This window comes from Cyanistes caeruleus, chromosome 11 (genome assembly GCF_971803275.1).
Source record: "Cyanistes caeruleus chromosome 11, bCyaCae1.hap1.1, whole genome shotgun sequence".
In the NCBI taxonomy this organism is placed as follows: domain Eukaryota; kingdom Metazoa; phylum Chordata; class Aves; order Passeriformes; family Paridae; genus Cyanistes; species Cyanistes caeruleus.
Window position 1 is genome coordinate 14,580,551 of NC_141711.1, and position 20,870 is coordinate 14,601,420.

Genomic DNA, 20,870 nt, shown 5'->3' on the forward strand with positions numbered 1-20,870 from the left:
GTCCCAGCTTCTCTTTAGTTTGATTTCAAAGTCTCTGCTGCTGCCTTGCAAAAGACCTGGGGTTTGAGGCAATGCTTGGGAAACCCACATTTGGTCAGCAGTGACTTGTGCCACCTCAGGGCACATGGCATTTTCCTGGCTGGGCAGGGGACAGCAGGGCACAGCCTGTTTCACATAGAAGGGGCAGCTGCAGGGGGCTGTGGCTGGACACCCACACAGCAGAGTAAATGATAGGAGTATGGTGCTTTTCCTTATGGGATTCCCAGGTGGGAAAGGTCAAAATTTCAGAGGAGCTAACTCCTTTGGCTCCCCCTCCCCTGAGATCTGAAGCAGAGGGGCTGCAAAAGAGTTACACCTGGTTGTAAGCTGAATGTGTGAATTAAGAGTCAGTTGGCACCTGGGCTATGAAACCTCAGGTGCCTGTGGGAAAGGGAGATGAGCCCTTGTCCTCTCAAGAGCTCCGTGCCCTCCCTACAATCCTTGGGGATGGCAGGAAGCAGGAGCAGCAGGGAGTGAAGGGCTATTTACCTGTTGGGGTAAGGATATCTGGGATCAGCCCAGCTGGGGCTGTGCAGGTTGGGGGCCTGGATGGAGAGGAGGGTGCCAAACCTAGCCTGGGGATGATGAGGGTTTGGGATCGAGCTGGGCTAGCAGCTCTGGCCCAGGGGCTACCTCGCATGAGGCTTTTGGTGCCTTGTGCCAGTGTGTGCCCCAGCAGCAGTGGTTGGTGTTCAGTCCACACTCATGTCCCCCATCCCAGCTGCTGGCAGCAGGCCAGGCTGCGGTGCAAGGGGTGAATCCCAACATAAATGTGTGCAAAGCATCAGGGACACCAGAGCTGTGAATTTGGTGGTGCTGATAATGCCCTGATAGTGCCCCTGCCCCTGGTCCCAGGAGGAGAACCCCACTCTGCAGCCTCCTCCCAGCAGTGGGGAACACGTGCTCCTGCTTGTACTTGGAATGGTTTTGCTGCTCCTGTAGCACCTGGGGTTTCTCTGTTGTGTAAATAGGTTGGGAAATGGAGGAGGGTATGAGTTTAGGGCTATGCAACATTTAACTAGATTAATTGTTTTGCCCCAGACAAATGTTAGCCACAGCTTTGTGGCTGCATTCTTGCTTCCTCACTCTGCCACTGCTGTTGTCTGACTCTAAACATATTTTACTGATTACTTCCTCTATTATTTTTTTTTCCAGGCACCAAACTGAAGTTTGCATAACTTATCCCTACTTATACAACCCCCTATTCATTTTTTTTATTTGCTGGGAAACAATATGTGTTTATTTTTCTTTCTTTGTCCTTTTCATTGGGGAGAATTTATCCTTTCAATGTGCCATTGGATTTGTCTTTCTTTTGCAGTTAAGTGATGGACATCTGCTGGCCTCTTGCTGTGCCCTGGTTCTGCTTTCACACTCTTGCTTGCCAGCACCAGTGCTAAAGGTAATTTGTCACAGCTGATGTGAAGAGGTGTGGAGGTACTGGCTGCCACGTGCTGAGGTTATTCGTGTTCCTGTCATTTAAAGGCTGCTGGCTTTGAATCCTGGGGTTTGGTTCTCTCCTGTGATTAATTTGGAGGAACTTTGGAGATTTCTGATAGCTGGTACCTTTCTATGTCTTATTTCTTCACCTTGGTAGTACAAAGTGTTGAGTTACTGTTATAAAAACTAGGAAGAAACACAGGACTTATTAAGTGGTTTGTAAAATGGACTGGGCCAATTCTGAAAGCTTTCAGTGAAAAAAAACCTAGAAATGCAAGTGACCTGGTATTGTCAGAATATGGCCATATGTGAGTCAACATCTGTTATCTCCCACACACTGATTGCTTACAGCTGTTCCCTGATTGTTGCCAGAGTTTGCAATGACATTGTTGGCACGTTAACGTGCTGGGGACAAGGTCCTAGGGAGAGGTTGATGGAGGAGCTGTGGCTTGTTATTTTATATCTCTAGTTAATGCAGTAATGTAACCTAAAAGATAATGGGAAGAGCTCTATAACATATGCATTGAGTCTTGGGCCACAAATGGTTCATGGCAAGGCCAGGCCAGGCAGGTCACATCCTCCTTTCTAGAGAACACCTGCACATGGCAGAGGCAGCAGCAGCCCCTTGCAAAGGGCTTTTCCAAAGTAGCTTGACTGCTTGGAAAGTCAAATGTTTTTATAAAAACTCTTCTGAGAATAGCAGGGTGCTTCAGGACATGCTTAAACAACTGGTGACTTCCAGCTGATGATTTTGCTTTAATTTGGGATTCTATCTCCACCACACATGGCTATTTGTGATACTATAATGGATCCCTAGTGGGAGGGAGCCTCACAGTGCACATGTGAGTGTGACAGCAGGGAGAAGTGCCAGGCTGGCTCCTACAGCCAGAAAACAAGAGTCCTTGGGAAAGAGTGGCTGTTCAGGGGCTTGTGGAAGCCACTGTAGCAGTTCCTGGACGTGCCTGCACCTGCAAGGAGCAGTTCAGTGCTCTGCTTGACTTGATGCCAATACTGACCTCTGAGTACACGTGCTCACCAGAGAATTACTTCCCCCTGTTCAAAGCAGGCCTTTGCTATTCACCAAACCATGAAAGAAGATGGCAATTAGGTGTAAGAGGCCTAAGGTTTCAGGAGGGTTGCGAAGGTAGTACTGATGTTCTCCTACAATGACTTCTCTCAGAGACCTGAACTATTTTATTGCTTACTGAGTTTTTTACACCAGGCTAGCACTGATTGCACAGAACAGCAGCTCCTGCAGAGACACAGGCAGCCAGAGCCAACCTGCATCAAGCACCTGCAGTGGTGGACACACCTTTTCCAGCCCCTGACATACCCCCAGCTTGCTTTTCTATTTACCACTTCATTAATTCCACTAGCACCTTTCCCCTCGGGGTAGTAGTGAATGCCAGAAGGGGAATGCTTGTGCACAGAACTACAGAGGAAGAAGAGGTGTAGCAGAGGGAGAGAGCATCCCTCAGATCCCATTCTGAATGCCTGCATCCCAAAACATGGGTGTAAGCTGCTTATACAGCACCTCTCAAGGTGCTTAAGTTTTAGTGGGCATGTAGAACTACACCTGCATGTTTTCAAAGGCTTTCAGGAAGACGTCCCAGAGAAGCTGTTTTCTCTTTCCATAATAAATAAACCCATGCAGGAAGCACTACTGAAGTTCTTTAGGCATAGTCATTTGACATGAGGGCCATTTAGCTGTAGAGAACTGTTTTATTCCATCAAATGCCCCCCCTGACACTTCAGTTCCAGTTCTGGAAGGGACACAGAAGCACACAAACACAAATGGGCATCATGGCTCTAGAAATTTATTTTCAGAGCATAGTGCTTCAACTACAATTAAAATACTTGAACAATTAAAAAATGCTACTGACTCGATACTAGAGCTGGACAACAAACTAAAATTGTTACTTTCATGCACTGACAGATACTAGTTTGCTCATGCCACTGAAGTAGGCTCGTTCTCGTTCACTCATCACTTCAAAATGCAGGGGTCGTCTACAGAAGTTGCATTCAGCTGAGGAGTGTGGTTTCAGCTCCAGACCAACATCCTTCCACGTAGCCAGCAGTTTTTCTGTTAAGAGAAGTTTATCAAGATCAAAGCTTAAGACTGGATTGCTTTAGAGAAGCAGAAGTGTCAGCATATTTATTCTCCTAACAAGTGAGCAGGGATAATAGGATTTCACTCTGACACAATCTACCTCTTGAAACAACTGGGCTGCAACTACGTCTCAGCTATCCTCATATCACCTCTCCTGACAGGATCAAGAAGGATCTACTTTCTCTGGACAGATCCATGTCTAAGACAAGTTAACAGCTTGACTGAGGATAGCTGAGTTTGGGATCCACGTAACATGTGAAGATTGGTTTGGGCAATGCATGAGCACAGTCTGGGTACATGTCTGAGTACAGGTCTGCACTGGTCTTGCACCCCTCTGTTCCAAGTCAGAGTGCACTGGCCTTCACATCTCACACTCCACGCAGGGAAGTGTGCAGGATGTGCTGCAGCAGTGGAAAGACACTGTCCAGCTCATGACATCCAAAACTCAAGCACTTCCCAGTCTCATTTTTAGTACAAAGACTGCACAGACAGGCAGGACCCTCAGTGCACTGATGCAGGAGTCCACTCACCGAGAAAATAACTCATCATCTGAGGGGTGTGGTGAGGTGTAGGGGCAATTCGGAGCAGCTCCTCTCCACGGGGAACCGTCGGGTAGTTGATGGCTTGGACATAGATGCTGTGCTGGCTCATCAGCTTGTCACAGATCTCTGTATTTTTAGCAGCATCTGCAACCTGAAGTTCAAAATATTAAGTTACAAGATCAGACAAAAGATGAGAGTTGGTAAAATTGTCAGCCCAACTTAGCAAGCTGTAAGAATCCAATGGGGCTGGTAAGTGACATGTAGGTCAGAAAGAAAGGCTTAAAAGTCTGTGTTGCAGAGCACTCTGGGCATAAGAACATCACTGCAGCCTAGGCAGCCTAGCTGTTTGTAACCCAAATCTTTTCACTAGCTTGTTAGCAGTTTCCCTGTTTTCTGTATAGTTGGTGTATGAAACCCACAGTCTTTTCCCCTGTATTTTATATTTACACCAGGCTTAAGCTTAAGCCAGACTCCTGGCACACCCCTGCTGAGCAACAGGGCGAGTTGGAACTTTGTGAAGGCAGTAACTAACACCTGCTGGTATAATGTGCTCACAGACAGCCAAATGAGCACCACAGCCCTGTGTTAACAGCACCCCAAGGCCTCACCCTTATGGGAATGATGTGGCTGGGGCAGTGCACCACGGGCAGCCCTGCATCCATCAGCATCTGCCTCATGAGCTTGACGTTGCGCTGGTGCTGGCGCCTCAGCACCTGCCCCTCGGCGCTCTTCAGCGTCCGCACGGACTCCAGGGCCCCTGCCAGCAGCATGGGGGGCAGGGAGGTGGTGAAAATAAACCCGGCAGCGTACGAACGAACCGTGTCTATCAGAGAGCTGGTGCTGGAGATGTAGCCTCCCACACAGCCAAATGCTTTGCCTGAAGGAAAAAAATGAAAAACAAAAAGTTACTGGACTTAATTCTTTCCACCTATTGGAATGACTTGAAGTATTGGAGCTTTACACTTGCAGGAATGGGTTATTCTGACCACACACGTAATGTAGCATGGCACGCTCCAGCTCCTCTCTTGTATTTACTGAGCACATGGTACAGCTTTGTTTTTAAGCCAATCTTGATAACATGGATCTAGTTACTGCATGGCAAGGATGGCTCATGCCTTCCTCAAATACAAGTTTTGATTTTGGGGAAGACCTTACAAGCCAAATCATCAAGCAGGGACTTCAACAGTGACCCCATGCGATCAACACTAAGTCTCTCAGCAGATTTAAAATAATCTGTTTCAGAGATGCTAGAAATAGCCCGTGCTCCTAAGGAGCACAGAAGGCTGTCACTGTGATTGTGCAGTTGATACCAGCCCTCCTTTCCAAATGTCTGGAGTGCAGAACACAGCCACAGGCAGAACTAGGGTGTCTGGTGAACACTTCTGTTCCTATTAGGTTGTAACCCAGGACTTTTAAGTTCCAAAGGGCATGAACTTTCCTAATAAATTTTATTCATGTTTTGAAAGCTGTTGAAACAACCTTCCAATTTGCAGCAGCAAACTTACTCCTGAGCCTGCATTCTACTCAGATAATAGCAGTTGCTTCAGTACTTGCCAAATCTCTTTACATAACTCCCCATCTCAGGTTTCTAGATTAGGAGCACTCCATTTCACATAAAGGAACTAAGTACTACTAAATATAGAGAACTGCTCTACTAGCATTCTCACCTGAATTTCTTTTTGAGTTGTATAACATGCCACTGGAGGACTTTTTGCTAGCTTGCTTAAAGGAAAACCCCATACAAAGCTACCATAATTATTTCTAAGGCAGTGTAAGTAGCTTAATAGAAGCTTTTCAAAAACTGTGGGGCACACTTAAATCCCTTGGGCTTTTTGAAAAATCCTAGGCCCCAGCAGCCCTCAGCAAGTTCATTTGACTAGACTGATTTTGAGTGGGTTAGCTCAGTTTGGCTGCTCAGCAGCTTTGCTGCCTCAGCTCCTGCAGAAGTGGCAGGCTGTGCATACCAAGCGTTCCAGAGATGATGTCCATCTTGTGCATGATCCCATCCCGGTCTCCTATCCCGCCTCCTCGGGCTCCATACAGCCCCACAGCATGCACTTCATCCACAAAGGTGATGGCCCCGTGCTCGTGGGCCACATCACACAGCTCTTCCAGAGGACAAACAGCACCTAGGAACCAAAACAGTTTAGGATTTTTTTGTATGACTAAATAAACCCCAGAAGTACCCCCAGACAACCCCTATAGCACTGTACACTTTGAGACCTAAAACACAGATGATTTGAGGACTAACTGCCCTAGAAATAGACAGGAGGCTTTGATGTCAACTTACCATCCATTGAGTGAACAGTTTCAAATGCAACAATTTTAGGGGTGGATGGATCAGACTTTTTCAACAGTTCTCGAAGATGGTTGACATCGTTATGGCGAAATATATGTTTTGGCACCCTGCTGTTACGGATCCCCTGGATCATGGAGGCATGGTTTCCAGAATCAGAGTAGATCTCACAACCTGAGGAAACAGCCCAGTTACATTCTAAGTACAGAAATCATTAAGTGATTCCTAGAATTGCATTATGTATGGGAAGAGTTCAGGAAACAAGGGTAGCTAGCTTGTTCTTGAAAGTAATGCTTTTGATCAAAAGAGCAAGTTACAGATCATGAAGTAAAAATAATATTTGAGGTTTATTTTAGGTGTTCAAATTAACACAAATAAGAGCTTGAGAAAATAGTTCTCTCACTCTCGTAACTTCTGAAGTAAGAGAAGTTCACCCCTTCCAGTGGGAGGACATTAAATTCCCACTGCTTCATTCTCAGGTAGAGTTTAAATGCCAGAACAGAACACTCTTGTCTAATTCCTCCAGCAGTTCCCAGTTCATAGATCTCAATCTCAGTAGGTTGATATTATCATTTGTATTGAACATAACTTGAATATGGTATCAAAAGCAGCAAACCATACTCTGCCAATGGATATGGGTGAATCCTCACTTTGGACATCTACCCAACAGCTTGGGGTAGGGCTGTGTCTTTGTGGCAACAGAGATGCAATCTGAGATCTTACCTGGGAGCATTTTAGCTAGAGTGAAGAGAGTGGAGTCATTGGCTACAAAGCAAGATGAGAACAACAGTGCTGCATCTTTTCCATGGAGATCAGCTAGTTCTTTTTCCAAATCGACATGGAATTTACTTGTTCCTGATATGTTTCTTGTGCCTCCTGCTCCAGCACCATGTTGTTTCAGTGTTTCCCTAAAGAGGTCCCAAGAGAGGCATTAGCATTGCTGTGGGACACATGGAAGAGTAAAGGATCATTGCTGAAAACATTTCAGTATATTATCAAGACTGCTCTAAAAAAAACTGGCAGCAAAAAAGCAGCTGTTGGGTCTTTAGCAACCTGCACACTCAGGAGTCCAGTAAGGTCAGAAATCAGTGACCAAATATAGCTGCAATATACCATACTTTTGGGGCTTCTAAGGAAGATCCAAGGAGCACAATCAGTGACCAGTACACACAGTGCAGCCTTGGATCTAACACAAAGTGACCTACCCCAGCTCAAGAAACAAGTGTGGTCTTAACTACACACCCAGAATCACATCAGAAGCAACTTATGTACCAGTCAAAAATCAGCTTTCCAGAAGGCTTCCCACAAAACACAGCTTGAAAACGCCTCTTATGAACACAGCACTACTCACATAACTGCCCCACAGACACGAGGGTGCCGGCTCATGCCGAGGTAATCATTGCTGCACCACACAGACACCTCCTTTTTGGTGATCAGGGAATCAGTGTAGTCGTCTGCCATGGGGAAGATCTGCGCCTTCCGGTTCACCGTCTTGAACACTCGGTAGGTGTGATCCTTCTTCTTCTCATCGATCTTCTTCTCAAAGAACTGATCATACTGGAAGGTGGAGACAGCTGAAATGAGACAGAACCTTCAGCACACACAAAATCATCACAGCAGACCAGGCCTCCGGGGGTTTTGCCAGACATTCTTACATTTTGGCAAGTTATCCTGAAGCAGATGAGAGACACTTTCTGGTCTTTGCTTCAGCATAATATCCTTAAACTTCTTGAGCAAGCCACTCTGCTCTTCTCCCTCAGTCTCAATCTTTCTCACAGTGGAAGTACTTGGTATTTTGGCAAATTCTGTACCTACATTGTAATAAATTCCAGTGAGTTTGGTTTGAAACAGAGTGAAGTATGTTGAATTCAGCAAAGCAAGCATTTTAAATAAAACTGATATTTCAGTCTTTAGGAAGGACATGCCCAAAACCCCACATTGATCCTGCTAGGGCCAACTATTTCATTTGCTTGCAAATTTGAATTGGACAAGACAGAATGATTAGCCTTGCTAATTAACCACAATACAACAGGCAATTTCCTTACAAGACATTTGGTTCATCATGACTCAGAGAGCCACACTATACAGCTATGGCATTTATCTGGAAGGATTGGTACACACCTAACTGAAGGCAGACTTCTAGTCAGCTGCTTCCTTTTTGTTCTGTTAGCACAGATTTATTTTTTTAAAAACTATGCCACAGAAGGCAAAAAGAAAAGTAAAATAAGCCTCCTGAGACAGGCAGCAAGGCTTTACTGATAGTGCTGAAAAGTTCCTTCCTTTGAAGGACAGCCCTTCCGCACTACCACTGCAAGCCAGCCAACACCCTTTAGTTCCATAAACACAAAAATACACCCCAAAACCATTTGCCTGCTTTCAAGCTTGGATTTGTGCTGGTACTTGCCTGATGTCTTGACACTTTTCTCCGTCTTTGTATATGAAACTTTTGTCTAAACCAGCACCCTGGCAAAGCTCTCTTCAGATCTAAGCACCTGCTTGGGTGCGAGTGTAACAGCTTGACTCCCACATCTAGAGCCAGCCAGCACATCAAAATACAGCTCACGTTATTCCCACATCAAAATCCCCCAGGGAAACCCTGCCCAACGTCACAGGTGTGTCATTAACACATACATTCTCCAGCAGCTTTTTCCCAGCAGTCTCCCATAAAAGTGCATCATTTCAGTGATGCCTGTCAGACCTGGCATGCTCCAGAGCCAAGTCAGGCACCAGCAGCTCTCCGGAGGAATCACCGCTTCAGTGCACAGAGAACATACCTTTCCTGTCCACCTGCATTTCCTGCACATCCTCCTGCAGCTCCAGGCTGGCTTTGCAGAAAACATTGCTGTTCTTGTGATTCATCTGAGCTGCCAGGAATGGGCATTTGGTAGCCGTACTCTGGCCAGCGCTGGCAGGTGGGTGGCCAGCAGGAGGCTGGGTTCCATCTCCATTCTGCTGGGCTACTTCTTTGACAATTTTGGCCTCTGAGATGGGGGCAGAGAAGGGAAAACTCTTCAGCCTCATCATTTCAATACACTAACTTTTTTGATCCATTACTTTTGCAATTAATTTGGCAAGCCCCATTCAGAACTGCTTAACTGAGCAGTCACATTTTATTTATAAAAGCATAAAATCCCAGTAACACCCAAGGGACATTGGATTTAAGAAACTAGATCTAACACTGTACCCTTTGAGGGGCAAAAATACCTCTCTTTCACTCCCAATGGCAATATTTAAGGAAAAGATGCAAGGAAAGACTGGATGTGGCACTAAGTGCCATGGTTTAGTTGACATGGTAGTGATCAGTTATAGGCTGGACTCGACCTCAGGGGTCTTTTCTAACCTGTGATTCTGATATCTTTCCAGGAGTTCAGAGATTTTTCAGCCCTACAGCTTCCTCTGCTGCGAGCCTCAGCTCCTTCCCCTGAGCGCCTGGGGAAGAATTCCCCAGGGAATGTTCCCGGGGGCCGTGAGCGGCCACTGTACAGTGAGAAACACCACTCCGAGCTCCAGGATCCCGGATCCCCACCCGGGGCTTGCCCAGGACGCCCCACCAGGCCGGTCCCCGATTCGTGCCACGGTCACAAATTTCGTTACCGCGGACACTTCAAGGATTAAGCAACCTCTGCCTCAGCGCTGCCTATTCCAGAAGTTTCCCCCCACGACATGCGATGTCTGTGTTCTTTTTTCCCCTTCAGGGGGCCCGTGACGCTCAGCTCGCTGCCCCGGCCGTACTCACCGCGGCGGCCCGCGGGGGTCTCCTCCTCCGCCTGCTGCCCGCGGGCGGCGGACGTGGCGAGGGCGCGGGCGGCCGGCGGGGCCGCCTCCATCATGCGCGGGCAATGCTGGGCGTACAGCAGCAGCGACGGCCCAGCCTTCTGCAGGAACGCCTGGGACACACGGGCCAGGAACGGGCAGCGCCGCACCACCGCTTCCATCCTCGCTGCTGGACGGGACACCGGAGGTGACGGCAAAGTGACACCGGCGGCGGGGAGGCGACACGGGGCTGTGCTCCCGCACTGCCGCTTTTATAGCCCCGGGGGCGCGGCGCAGGCGCGGTGGGGCCGCGCAGGCGCGGGGAGGGACCGGGGGTGGCGCCCGGCGGCTCTGGGGTGCTCTGAGGGGCTGGAGGCGGAGTGAGGTTGTGGAGAGAGCCCCGGGGTTGTGAGGGGCTAGGGGCGGTGTGAGGTTGTGGAGAGACCCCCGGGGTTGTGAGGGGCTGGAGTGGGTGTGGACTCCATGCGGGAATAGGGGCTCTGTGAGGGTGTGGGGGAGGTTGAGCTGCTCCCGCAGCGCTGGGAGGGTACGGAGGGGCCTTGGGTACTGCCGGGGGTCTGTGAGGGGAGGGGGCAGCCGGCCCTGAGCGGGGGCCGTGTGGGCATGGTCCGCATGGGAAGCGCTGCTCTGGGTTTCCCCAGAGCTCCAGGCTGTGCAGTGCTTGTTTCCCAGGTTCGGGGTCCCTTGATCCCAGGACGGGAGATTGGGGGTCACCTCAGCGCGCCCGTTCTTGGGAAAAGGCGAGCTCTGAGTCAGCTGTGCTGGGGGAAATCCAGCGCTGCTCGGACCCCTCTCGGTTGTTTTCCTAAATGCACCTCTGACTCCTTGCAGAGCCCATGCCCGGGGGCTCGGGTGGTGGTGGTGATTATCCTGGACCCCTAGCACTTCTTCTACAGCTGGAATGAATCTAACAGCTCCTGCAGGTGATGCTCAGACTTTCACCACTGCATTTTTGCCGGGTTTTGATGGAAAGAACAACAGCAAGAAGTTAAATTAAACCCTTCCTTTTCTGGTTCTCAATGGACGTTAGAACTTGTTTGCTTACAAGAGTATTTGGGGTGTGTGTGTGTGGGGCGTAGTGGTAAAAGGAGTTCTCCTTACTCGTGTGGCCATTCAAACCACAGTAATGCTACTTCCTGTAAACACTGACTGCTCAAGTGTGGAAAGAACGGAGAAGGAAAAATGACAACGCGTTTTGTTCCCTCATCTTGTGAAACAATTTCACAGAAGACAGGATTTGGGTAGAAAGCCAAGAGCTGTCTTGGGCACTTTGAGGCAGGAGTGGGTTTAGTAAGAGGAGTGGAGTTTGGAGAAGAGCTTTCTTAAGGGCCAAGGTTTCTCTTGGCTCTTGCCTTGCATGAAGTCACATTGTGTAGTTACTAGAAGGTGCTCATGTAGCATGACTAGAGAAATACAGAGCCTTTGTAGGACTGTGGCTGCTGAACCCAAGTTTGGCTATTAAAAACACTTCTAAAAGTGTTTGTTAGCATTTAGATATTGTATATTAATCTGAGACGACTCCTCTGTCAGAGAGAGTTGTCTGGGGGACAGCCAGCAGGGTATTTGCCTGACCCTCTTATTCATCACTGACTCACTTTGAGGATGCTGCAGTTTGTAAACTTTGGGATCTGAGTAAGTTGGTCAGGATGAGAACCTCATAGTCAAATGTCAGATTTCATGTCAGCCCCAGTGTGCTACAAAGCTCTGAGGCAGGAAATGGGACAGAGTTCTGCCCTCATGTACTACTTACAAAGTCCTGAAAAAGTTAGCTGGGGCTTTACAAGGCAGGGTGTGGGTTTGGGTTTTAGTAGGGATTTTGTATAGGTGTGTTTTAAGCACAGTTCACTTCTTCCTTATTAAAAATTTAAGACAATATTATTTAAGAAGTATCAATGTTCAGATCTTAACTCAGTATTTGTTAATGTAATGCATCATTAATGTAATGCATTGTAATGCCTTGTTAAACCAGATATGTGCTAGTTTTAATTTGTTCTGTAGATAAATGATTAAAGTAGGGCAGTGGTATTTGACCTCAGCCTCTGTAGCAGTTATGAAAGCAGGAGTTCTGGTCATTTGGTAGTACCAGGATAGTGTTTTGAATTATTATTTCAGTTGCTCATGAAGAATTTATTTTTTGGTTTTTTCCCCCACAACTGGGTTTTGGTTAGTGTTACACACCTCAAATATTTAGCAAAATAATAGTTAATTAGTACTTCAAGTTTAAAGACATCTGTTCTGTATTTCAGATTACTGCTGTCCCTGTTCCCTGGAACATCATTTGACTCTCTACCCTAAAGCTTTTTATCACATCAGTTACTCCAAAAATTGACGGAACATCATGGCATTCTAACTTGTGGATAACAAGTGTCCTTAGAGCACAGTTAATGTGTCTGGGCCTAAGGGATCACTCCTGTGCTCCTGGGGTTAATTGCAGATTTAGCAACAGAAATCAAGTCCCATAAGCTTGATTTATAGTATGTTGAGAGTATTTTTCTTTCTCCTATTTTTCCCTTAACACTTGTCCATGGTACTTAGCTCAGAGGGAGCATGTGTTTTGTTGTAAGCGGCACCAGAGAAAGGTGTTGTGCAAATGAACACAAATCTGCTGCAAGAGGCTGCAGAGCTTGTCTGCCTGGACACCTGCCACAGCAGGTTAGATCCCTCAGAAATCTGATAATCTTTCTTCATCCTGGTAATCTGAACAGCAGCATCTTGCCATGTTGTAGGGCTGAGGGATGAAGTACATTAGTCTGCTTGGTTGCTGGAATTCAGAGACTTGTGGGTTTGTATTCAGAAGTGCATGTGAAGCCTGAAGAGCATCTGCTTTTTACACAAACATCATTCAAGGCTGGCAGCTGAGACGGCGACCTTGGCTACGATATGGAGATCTCCAAATGGAGCAGAACTCTCGGCTTTTCTGTCAGACTCCCCTCCAATCTGTGCTGTTAATCAAACCCTACAGTAACACTTCTTCTGAAGCATGATTTTGGTGAATTTATTTAACCTTGTACACGACAGGAATTGCGCAGGGCAACGTAACAACGTTAACTTGACCCTGATCTTGGCGGGCTGCTGAAGGAACTGTTCTTGTCAGTGCACAGAGCTGGCTGGGAGCTCTGGGAGCAACAGAGCAGGGAAAAGTCAGGAAAAGGGTGCCTTGTCAACTGCTCTCCAGTGCCCTCTCTTTGGAAATACTGCCAGAGCTTACGTGTTGAAGGTGAAGTAAATACTAATAAAGCTGCCGTTAATTAAAATTTCTTAGGGCTTCAGTGGATTAATTAAACGGTGGTTAAGGATGTTAATTGTGGCAGTGTATTACCGCCATCCTACAGGGCTCGGGAGAAACTGGCATGAGATGCCACATGAAGGCTGTTTGCCACACTGCAGGAGGAGGACAGTGCAGCAGGGCCAGTGGCAGCCCAGGAGGGAACAGGGAGCTCCTGCTGAGAGAAAAAGCAGGCTTAGACTGGGGAGAGGCAGCAGGTACAGCAGGCAGGGGAGAAGGAAGGAAGTGTTGCATGGCAGTATGGAAAGGACAGAGTAACGTGATAAAGGAGGAAAAGGGTTTAAGCAGAGGGGATAGCACTGGTGTGAGGACAAATTTTTTCAGCTGGCCCTGATAAAATTTAGGCCAGAAGGTAAGTAGTTCTTGCTGTGGCTGTGTTTTGGAGCAGCCTTTAGTGCTGGTCCCTGAGACCAGATGGATTGTGCAGAGGAAGCTCAATCTGCCTGAAAGGCCTGTGTGTTGCAGTGCAAGAGGAAGAGAAGGGAAGACTGAGCCATCCTGAGAGCCTCTGCTGATTTTAGTTTTCTGAAGCCCATTCTGTTCTGATGATTTGTCAATTTCTCAGCTAAATAAATGTTAAGGGAAAACAAGGTTAAATTCCAGAAGCTTGGGTGGTGGGTGAGAAGTCACAGAAAGTGCTTCCCACAGAGAAACTGAAACAGGGAAAAATCCCCTGCCACAAGATCAAGTTGATGTGTGCAGATGTCTATGGATAGAGTTGCTGGTAAAGATGGTCTCTTTCCGTGCTGCTGGTTACCATGTAGGGTCCGGTGTAAGTTACCTTGAATACTTCCCTCCCACCCCTCTTCTCTCAAGCATGATTGCCCAAATATTCCTGGAAACAGAACTTGGTTCACAGGCTTGTAACATTCATCTGCCCTTGCATTTGTCTGCAGGTAGCTCCTTTCACAGAATTTTCATGAAATTTATGCTTTGAAGAGAGCATTTAGATACTTAGCAGAAAAGAACAGAGCCCCTCTGCATTCAGCCTGTTCAAGTGAAAGGCTATAGCTGCACCATAATTAGTAACATCTAATCCCTTTTGTCCACTTCTGAAGTCAGGGCTGTGCATATTCCTAATTTTTTCCCATCCAGTCAGTGTCAGAGAGGGCAAGGCAGAAAAACAATTCCCCCTCCCCATGCAGAAACCCCTGTCTATATTGAGATGTGAATTTTCTGAGGGAGTGGGTGTGATCCTGACATCTGGATTTAATCCAAACTCAGATTCCAGGCTTCATCTGAGAACTTCACCTCCGGTCCTGAGACCAGCAGTTCTTAGAGAGGATTTAGTTTATTTACCTTTTAAGGCAATATTGGAGCCTTGTTATAGCAGCTGCACAGTGACAGTTCTTCCGATGCTGAATTTCTTTAACACGTTTCCTGATTTGGAGCCAGTGTCTTCTTTACATGACAGAACAGGAAATCTCATTTCTTTCTAGGACCCTCTAAGCAGCAGAGAATTTGAGCAAGCTGGAGGAGCTGCTGGATGCTGAGACTCGTGTGCAGAGTGGCTGAGCAGCACCCCTGTCTCACTGACATGGCCAGGCAAGATTTGTACCCATCTCATACAAACAAGCATGAGTTGTTTTATTCCCTCCTGTAATGGATCCCTTAAAATTCGTGGACTGCTGGTGGTCCCTCACAAGGCTGTTGGGTCAGGACATTTTTCCTGTCTGCCAGACCCCAGGAGCTGCCCAGTGATGTGGAGGAGTTTGGTTTGCTGGCCAAGTCCCATCACAGGGGTGTGAGTCAGGCTCAGTCTGGGCAGTGGAAACTGTTGCCACCCTCATAACAAGGTACCCTGGTGTCCCACTGAAGGGCACCTCCCCACGCTGCTGCTGCAGTCCACAGTTCAGCTGATTAACACATCCAGCAGTGGCTTATCCTAAGTCCACAATATCTCCCTGATGTCTCTCCAGTTGCCTCAGATGTGGAAAACCACATAATAATCTTTTTTTTTCATCTTGTATTGTTGTGTTTGTCTTGCTTTGTGCAGCACATGGCAGGAAATGATACACTAATCCTTCCAGCTACTGTGAGCTTCGCTGCACTTGCCATGACTTGCCTCCACACCCTTGTTTCCTCCTCTCTCACACAGTTTTCCTCCTTCTCTTAGAAAGAGCCAATAGACCCCAACCAGTATACTTTTAGTTATGGTTATTGAAGTTATTCTGCCTGTCATTTTGCTTGCATATCTCAGCCCTCAGTTCTCATTAGGTACTCAGGCAAAGACAGCACCTTCTACATCCAGTTTAGGAGCTTGAAGTGTTTCCTCTATTGAAGGTGTGAGAGGGTGGGGAAAGGACTTGGATCTTTAGTCAGAGCTCTATAGAAATCTGGAACTGGAGTTTCCAGAAAGGATTTATAGTCTGCTCCTCTCTATATAGGAGGGACAGATGTCAGAGGAGAGAAGTGTGTCTCTCTTCTTTGAATTTAAATGCTTTAGGCCGAGAAAGACACTCAAGTCATGCTTATGTAGTGAAGCACCTTTGCTATACCAGGTATCTGATGAGAGCCCCTAGTGCTGCTCATACCTGTGCTACTGTGGGCTTTGGCAGGAAGGTGGAAGTCAAAACAGAACGGGGATTGTCCAAGTCCTTGAAAACAAGAAACCAACCTACAGCAGTGAAAAATGCTGTGCTGGAGCCTATGAGCTCTCTCCCTTAAAGCAATGTCAATGTTAGGAGTTTTGTGTCAAGAAGTTTGCTAGAAAGCAAGGAGCAGACCTTATTCTTTCTTTCCCTCTTGTTCTCTAAAAATGTGCTGGTTTTGGCTGGGATAGAGTTAGTTTTCTGCATAGCAGCTTGTATAGTCTGTGCTTTGGATTTCAGATGAAAACAGCATCAATACCAGAGGGATGCTTTGGTCACTGCTGAACAGTGCTTGTGCAGTGTCAAGGGCTTTTCTGTTTCCTACACTGCCCTGCCTGCAAGTAAGCTGGGGGTGCACAAGAACTTGAGGGGAGACAACTCAACTGGGCAGAGGGATATTCCACACCATACAACATCAAAATCAGCAGTTAAACTGGAAGGGTGGATGTTGGCTGGGGCACTCATAGCTCAGGGACTGGCCAGACATCAGTCAGTTGGTGGTAAGCAATTGTTTTCTTTTGCATCACTTGCTTTCTCTCTGTTACTTTTGTCCTCTTTTTTAGTTATTAAACTGACTTTATCTCAACCCACAATTTTTCACACTTTCACCCTTCAGATTATCTCCTTCATCTGACAGAGTAGGGGCTATGTGGGGATTTGGTGCCTACTGGTGTTAAATTACAACCAAAAACCATCTCTCTGACTTTTCTACCTGTCCCATGGGCCTGCCATGGACACCTGAGAAGGCAGTAGCATAATAAAACTGCCCTCACTTCTTCCCAGTCACCACAGACTCAGATTGATACAGGAAGTGAAATCCTTTGTATAAATTGATGTCCTTTTTTTTATTTTGTCAAAATGAAGATTCCCTGACTGGACAGTTTTTAATCAGTACTATCTCCTGCAGCCTTTACATGCTGCCTTTCTTTTCCCAGGTGTAGCAGTACAAGTAAGATTTCCTTTTCAGCCTGGGAATAGGGATAAAGGCATCCAGTGAAGTCCTAATAGTCACAGTACACTACTAGTAAGGCTCGTTGTTGTGGTTTGTCTCAGCAGACTTGTTATTCTTTTATGCATCTGGTAATATAATTTCCTCTGCAAAGATCAGTGAAATTCAGTGAAGTAAGGAGTAGCATTTCAGAAAGAAATACCTGCTGATGATGTGAGAAGGTGGGGGAAAATTCTGCTCCTGACTAGAGCCAAGCTGGGCATTTCTGTGTAGGTGTTATCCCATGAATGAATACCCAGTGAGGCAACAGAACGCTGTTACTTGGGTGGCTTTTTTCCTTATCCAATTATTCCATAGCATGAGATATTGCTGGTTGTGAGACAGTTTTAAGAATTGTCTTAGAGAAAGCAAGCAGTACCAGAGTAAAGTGTAAAGCAGTTTTGATCTGTCATTGTTTCCATCAATGGCCAAGGAAACTTATCATTTTAGAACTAGTTGTTACAGTTAATATTAGATGCTATAGTTGTACAGTCAGAATTAGCTCCTTGCAAGAAATAATCCAAAGGGTTGAGGTGAAGTGACAAAGCAGTAGAGCAGAAGGATGCCTCACATTTAAGTAGAGGTTTTCCAGACATGAAAATAGCATGAAAGTGTGTGGTAACAGGAGGTATGAAACATCACAGAGCCAAATTCTCCTGTGAGTGGAAGAGTATGTGTAATACCACAGCCTGTGTATACACCAGAAAAGTGGAAGGATGAGCTTATGGCCCTCTTGGGGTCCAACTTCAAATGCTTCCACCTCCCAGTGTGCATTCTGCCCCTGGTGTTTGCTGTGCTGTTTTGCAATATCTCTTGTTGCTTAACCTGTGAGATGCAAGACATACTGCTCCTCATTATGCACTGAAGATTACACATAAAGTTAGAGGGTGGTGATAAGGTATTAAAATGAGAAGAGTGTCAGCTATCTGGAGGAAGGGGCCTTGTGCTGAAATATTAAGGGAGGAAATTAGCACATCGTATCTCCAAATCTGAACTTGAACACAGCAGATCAGAGAAACTCTGTGACGTATTGAGATTATTGGAGTATACAAGGCTTGCATTCCTTGTTTGCTTTTGTACTGAACTCTCCCAAAAGCCGCCAAGGGCTCTGTGTGCACTATCTTATAAACAGCCTCAGTCATGCAAAGCTCTGGGCTCTGCTTCCAAGGCTCCCAGGCCGTTCTGCCTGCCAAGCAGCACAGGCGGTACCAGGAGCAGCGCAAGTGAGGATGCCAGGACAGCTGGTGTCCTGGGAGGTTTCTTGGGGTACTGTGACCCTGCTGGCAGCCTTGTCTGCATTGGTTCATTAGACCTGATGGTTCTGCAGCTGCTTTGAACATCATTCCAGCTGAGATCTGTGGGACTAGAGGACTCAAAGGAGTGAGCTGTCTCTGGCTTGGTGTGCTGAGCAAACCTACTTGTGTTGTGTTGGCTTGGGGTGGTGGTAATGGGGGAAAATGTGTTGCTCTTGTGTCTCCAGGAGATGTGGTAAAGAACTGCAAGCTTTTTAGGTCTTCTTTTCAGGAATCTTGCTGCTTAATTGGGGATGAGGCATGTGCTCTCTCTTGGAAATGCATCTTGTCCCAGCCCAGGGCAAAGAAAATCAAAACTGATTCTAGAGAATGTCCTAAAAAGAGCTGGAAGTGCAAACATTACATAACATAACAAAAAGGTTGAGAGGGATCAGCCAAGACATTAAGATTCAAATGGCAAAAAAACAAACCTGAGGTTAAGTCATTCTCTTTACTTCTGTGCCTGGTTTCTCATGTCACACTGACTGGAAGAGCAAACCAAGGGAGAGTGGAGAGTTACTGCTGACTTAGCACTAGTGGTTGACCTGTGTGTTGTGGTTTTACAGAGAGATCTGATGATCTTATGGGACTTTTATAAGATAATTATAATTATCTTTAATTATATTTATATTATTTTATATATTTAATTGTAAAAGATAATTATAATTATCATTAGATAATCTAGTCGCTTCAGACTTTCAACCCAGAAATTCCTGCAGACAAGGAATTTAGGTACTAAATTCCTAAAACACAAGCTTTTAGGTAAACTGGGGTGTAGTTCTGACAATTTAGTTTTGTACTTCCTTATCTTCTTTTTTAAAGACCTCTAGTCTTGAAAAGTCTCTGCTTCAAAGTTTAACTTGCAAAAGCAATTCAGAATTCATGTTCTCAAAAAGATGCATTGTGTTTTCACTGTGGAATTTTATAATGCATTAATTAATACAAAATAAAAACAATTCAGTATTACTCCAGATGATCTGTTGTAAGACACCCCTTCTAGGCACTGGAAGGATGATTGATCACATAGGGAGGAAGTACTGAGCCCTGTGAGAGCGAGGTATGGTGGCTCTGTGTGGAGAGGGAACTCGGGGCAAAGGATAACTGATGGTTCTTCAGCCATCAGTAGCACCAGAAAACTTTCAAATTAGCTCCACTGCACAAGGCCCTCGCTGGCAGTGGCTGAAGTGTTTCCCCAAAAGCCCTGATGGCAGTTTTGTATTTCTCTGTAGTTCTTTGGCACTTGGAAATCTCCAAATACAGCACAGATGATGCATTGTTGCAGTGTTTAACAAGTAGAGGGGTGGTTGGGTTCCTTTGCAGTGTTTTTCCACAGCCCATTCACTACTTAAAGGTTAATTCTTCTGCCTCTGATGGAGTGTGCTGAGCAATCTCTGTGTCCAGGGTGGTGTGAGGTCAGGTTTTTTTGTCAAGCTGAATTTTGTGAGACAACAATATCTTTCAAGAAGTAATATTTGGGAGAGATGCCGGGCTGGGCAATGCACACTTATTGGCCAGGCTCTGATATGGAGCAGATTTCATCCACTCCCACCTGCAGCAAGAATGAGCCACTGTAGTGGAGGGTAGGGTGCTTGAAAAGGGGACAGCCACTGTTTCAACCACAACACAGGAGCCAACAATTCTAATGAGTGAATATATGCAAACCTTCTGGATCTTTGTGCTCTCTAGTGCTGAAATCCAGAAGGATCTTCAGGGCTTGTGTAGCACCTGGCCTTGCACTTTGATTGGAAGAGGTAGAGAGGAGGCTGGTGCTTGGCAGAGCAAACAGCTGTGCTGTTCTTTGGGGGGTGTGGTGGGGGCAAGCTCTGAGTTCACTTGTGAGCCTTTGAGACCATGGATTGCTCTGCGAGGCCTGTGCTCTCTGTACTTCTTCCTTGGAGAGGTGCCTATCTTTCCTGTGTTTATTTCAGCTTCATTCCCAAAACTGCCTCCACAGTAAAAACCCTGTCAGGATTATTTACCATGAAGAACACTGAGATTTTGAGCAAGTAATTTAAATTTAAAGCTCTAATTACAATAGCAAATAAACTAGAGATGCTTCCTAAGCTCATATTTTAATTGGAAGAAGTGATTTCAGTGCATCCTTCCCAAAGTCCTGGCTCTGTCTCTTGGGTTTGATAGCCAGTGACCCAATTTTCATGGAATGATCTCACAGTAGTGGAGTCCCTCACCCAGCTGCACTTGGACGAGGGAGAACAGTGCATGGTGCATATACTGTGAATTTGATTGTTCTGATTTTCAAAGTTTCCTTGGGTAAAAATACTGTTTTATGTTTACTTGGCAGCTTTTCTCCTTTCTATTTGTCCTGGTTTAATTGTGTCTGTTCCCTGGTGTGCTGTCAGTTGTGCATGTTGGAGAATACAATGGCTTTGGGGGTGGTAGTGAGCACAAGTGACACCTTAATAAGGGTCCCCAGAGACATGGCTTTAATACTAAGCTGCCCCCATCTCCCAACAGTTGTCAGTGTAGGGCTTATTAGTCACCCATTTCTCCTCTG

General features: G+C 46.2%; 1 protein-coding gene and 2 long non-coding RNA genes across 3 annotated transcripts; 2 read left to right on the forward strand and 1 right to left on the reverse strand.

The window, feature by feature from the left end:
* The first annotated feature begins 430 nt into the window (after positions 1 to 430).
* On the forward strand, positions 431 to 8,272 carry LOC147651022 (uncharacterized). Its single transcript, XR_015274809.1, has 2 exons — positions 431 to 536; positions 1,358 to 8,272. It is a non-coding gene; the product is annotated as an uncharacterized LOC147651022 (long non-coding RNA).
* ALAS1 (5'-aminolevulinate synthase 1) lies at positions 3,278 to 10,509 on the reverse strand. Its single transcript, XM_023935489.2, has 10 exons — positions 10,161 to 10,509; positions 9,199 to 9,405; positions 8,080 to 8,235; positions 7,776 to 7,998; positions 7,148 to 7,332; positions 6,419 to 6,598; positions 6,093 to 6,257; positions 4,737 to 5,005; positions 4,117 to 4,279; positions 3,278 to 3,559 (listed from the first exon to the last, which is right to left on the reverse strand). Exons 1-10 carry the CDS (start codon positions 10,357 to 10,359, stop codon positions 3,399 to 3,401), a joined length of 1,908 nt encoding a protein of 635 aa, XP_023791257.2. The 5' UTR covers positions 10,360 to 10,509; the 3' UTR covers positions 3,278 to 3,398.
* Positions 10,477 to 13,452, forward strand: LOC111935159 (uncharacterized). Its single transcript, XR_015274808.1, has 3 exons — positions 10,477 to 10,562; positions 11,030 to 11,121; positions 12,445 to 13,452. It is a non-coding gene; the product is annotated as an uncharacterized LOC111935159 (long non-coding RNA).
* Positions 13,453 to 20,870: the final 7,418 nt, after the last annotated feature.

Excerpts from the sequence above, each read along its gene's own strand:
- ALAS1 (XM_023935489.2), bottom strand. The coding sequence starts at position 10,359 with ATGGAAGCGGTGGTGCGGCGCTGCCCGTTCCTGGCCCGTGTGTCCCAG. Across the intron at positions 6,258-6,418 it reads AACTGTTCACTCAATGGATG|GTGCTGTTTGTCCTCTGGAA; the intron begins GTAAGTTGACAT and ends TTTGGTTCCTAG. Across the intron at positions 4,280-4,736 it reads GCCACATCATTCCCATAAGG|GTTGCAGATGCTGCTAAAAA; the intron begins GTGAGGCCTTGG and ends TTTGAACTTCAG.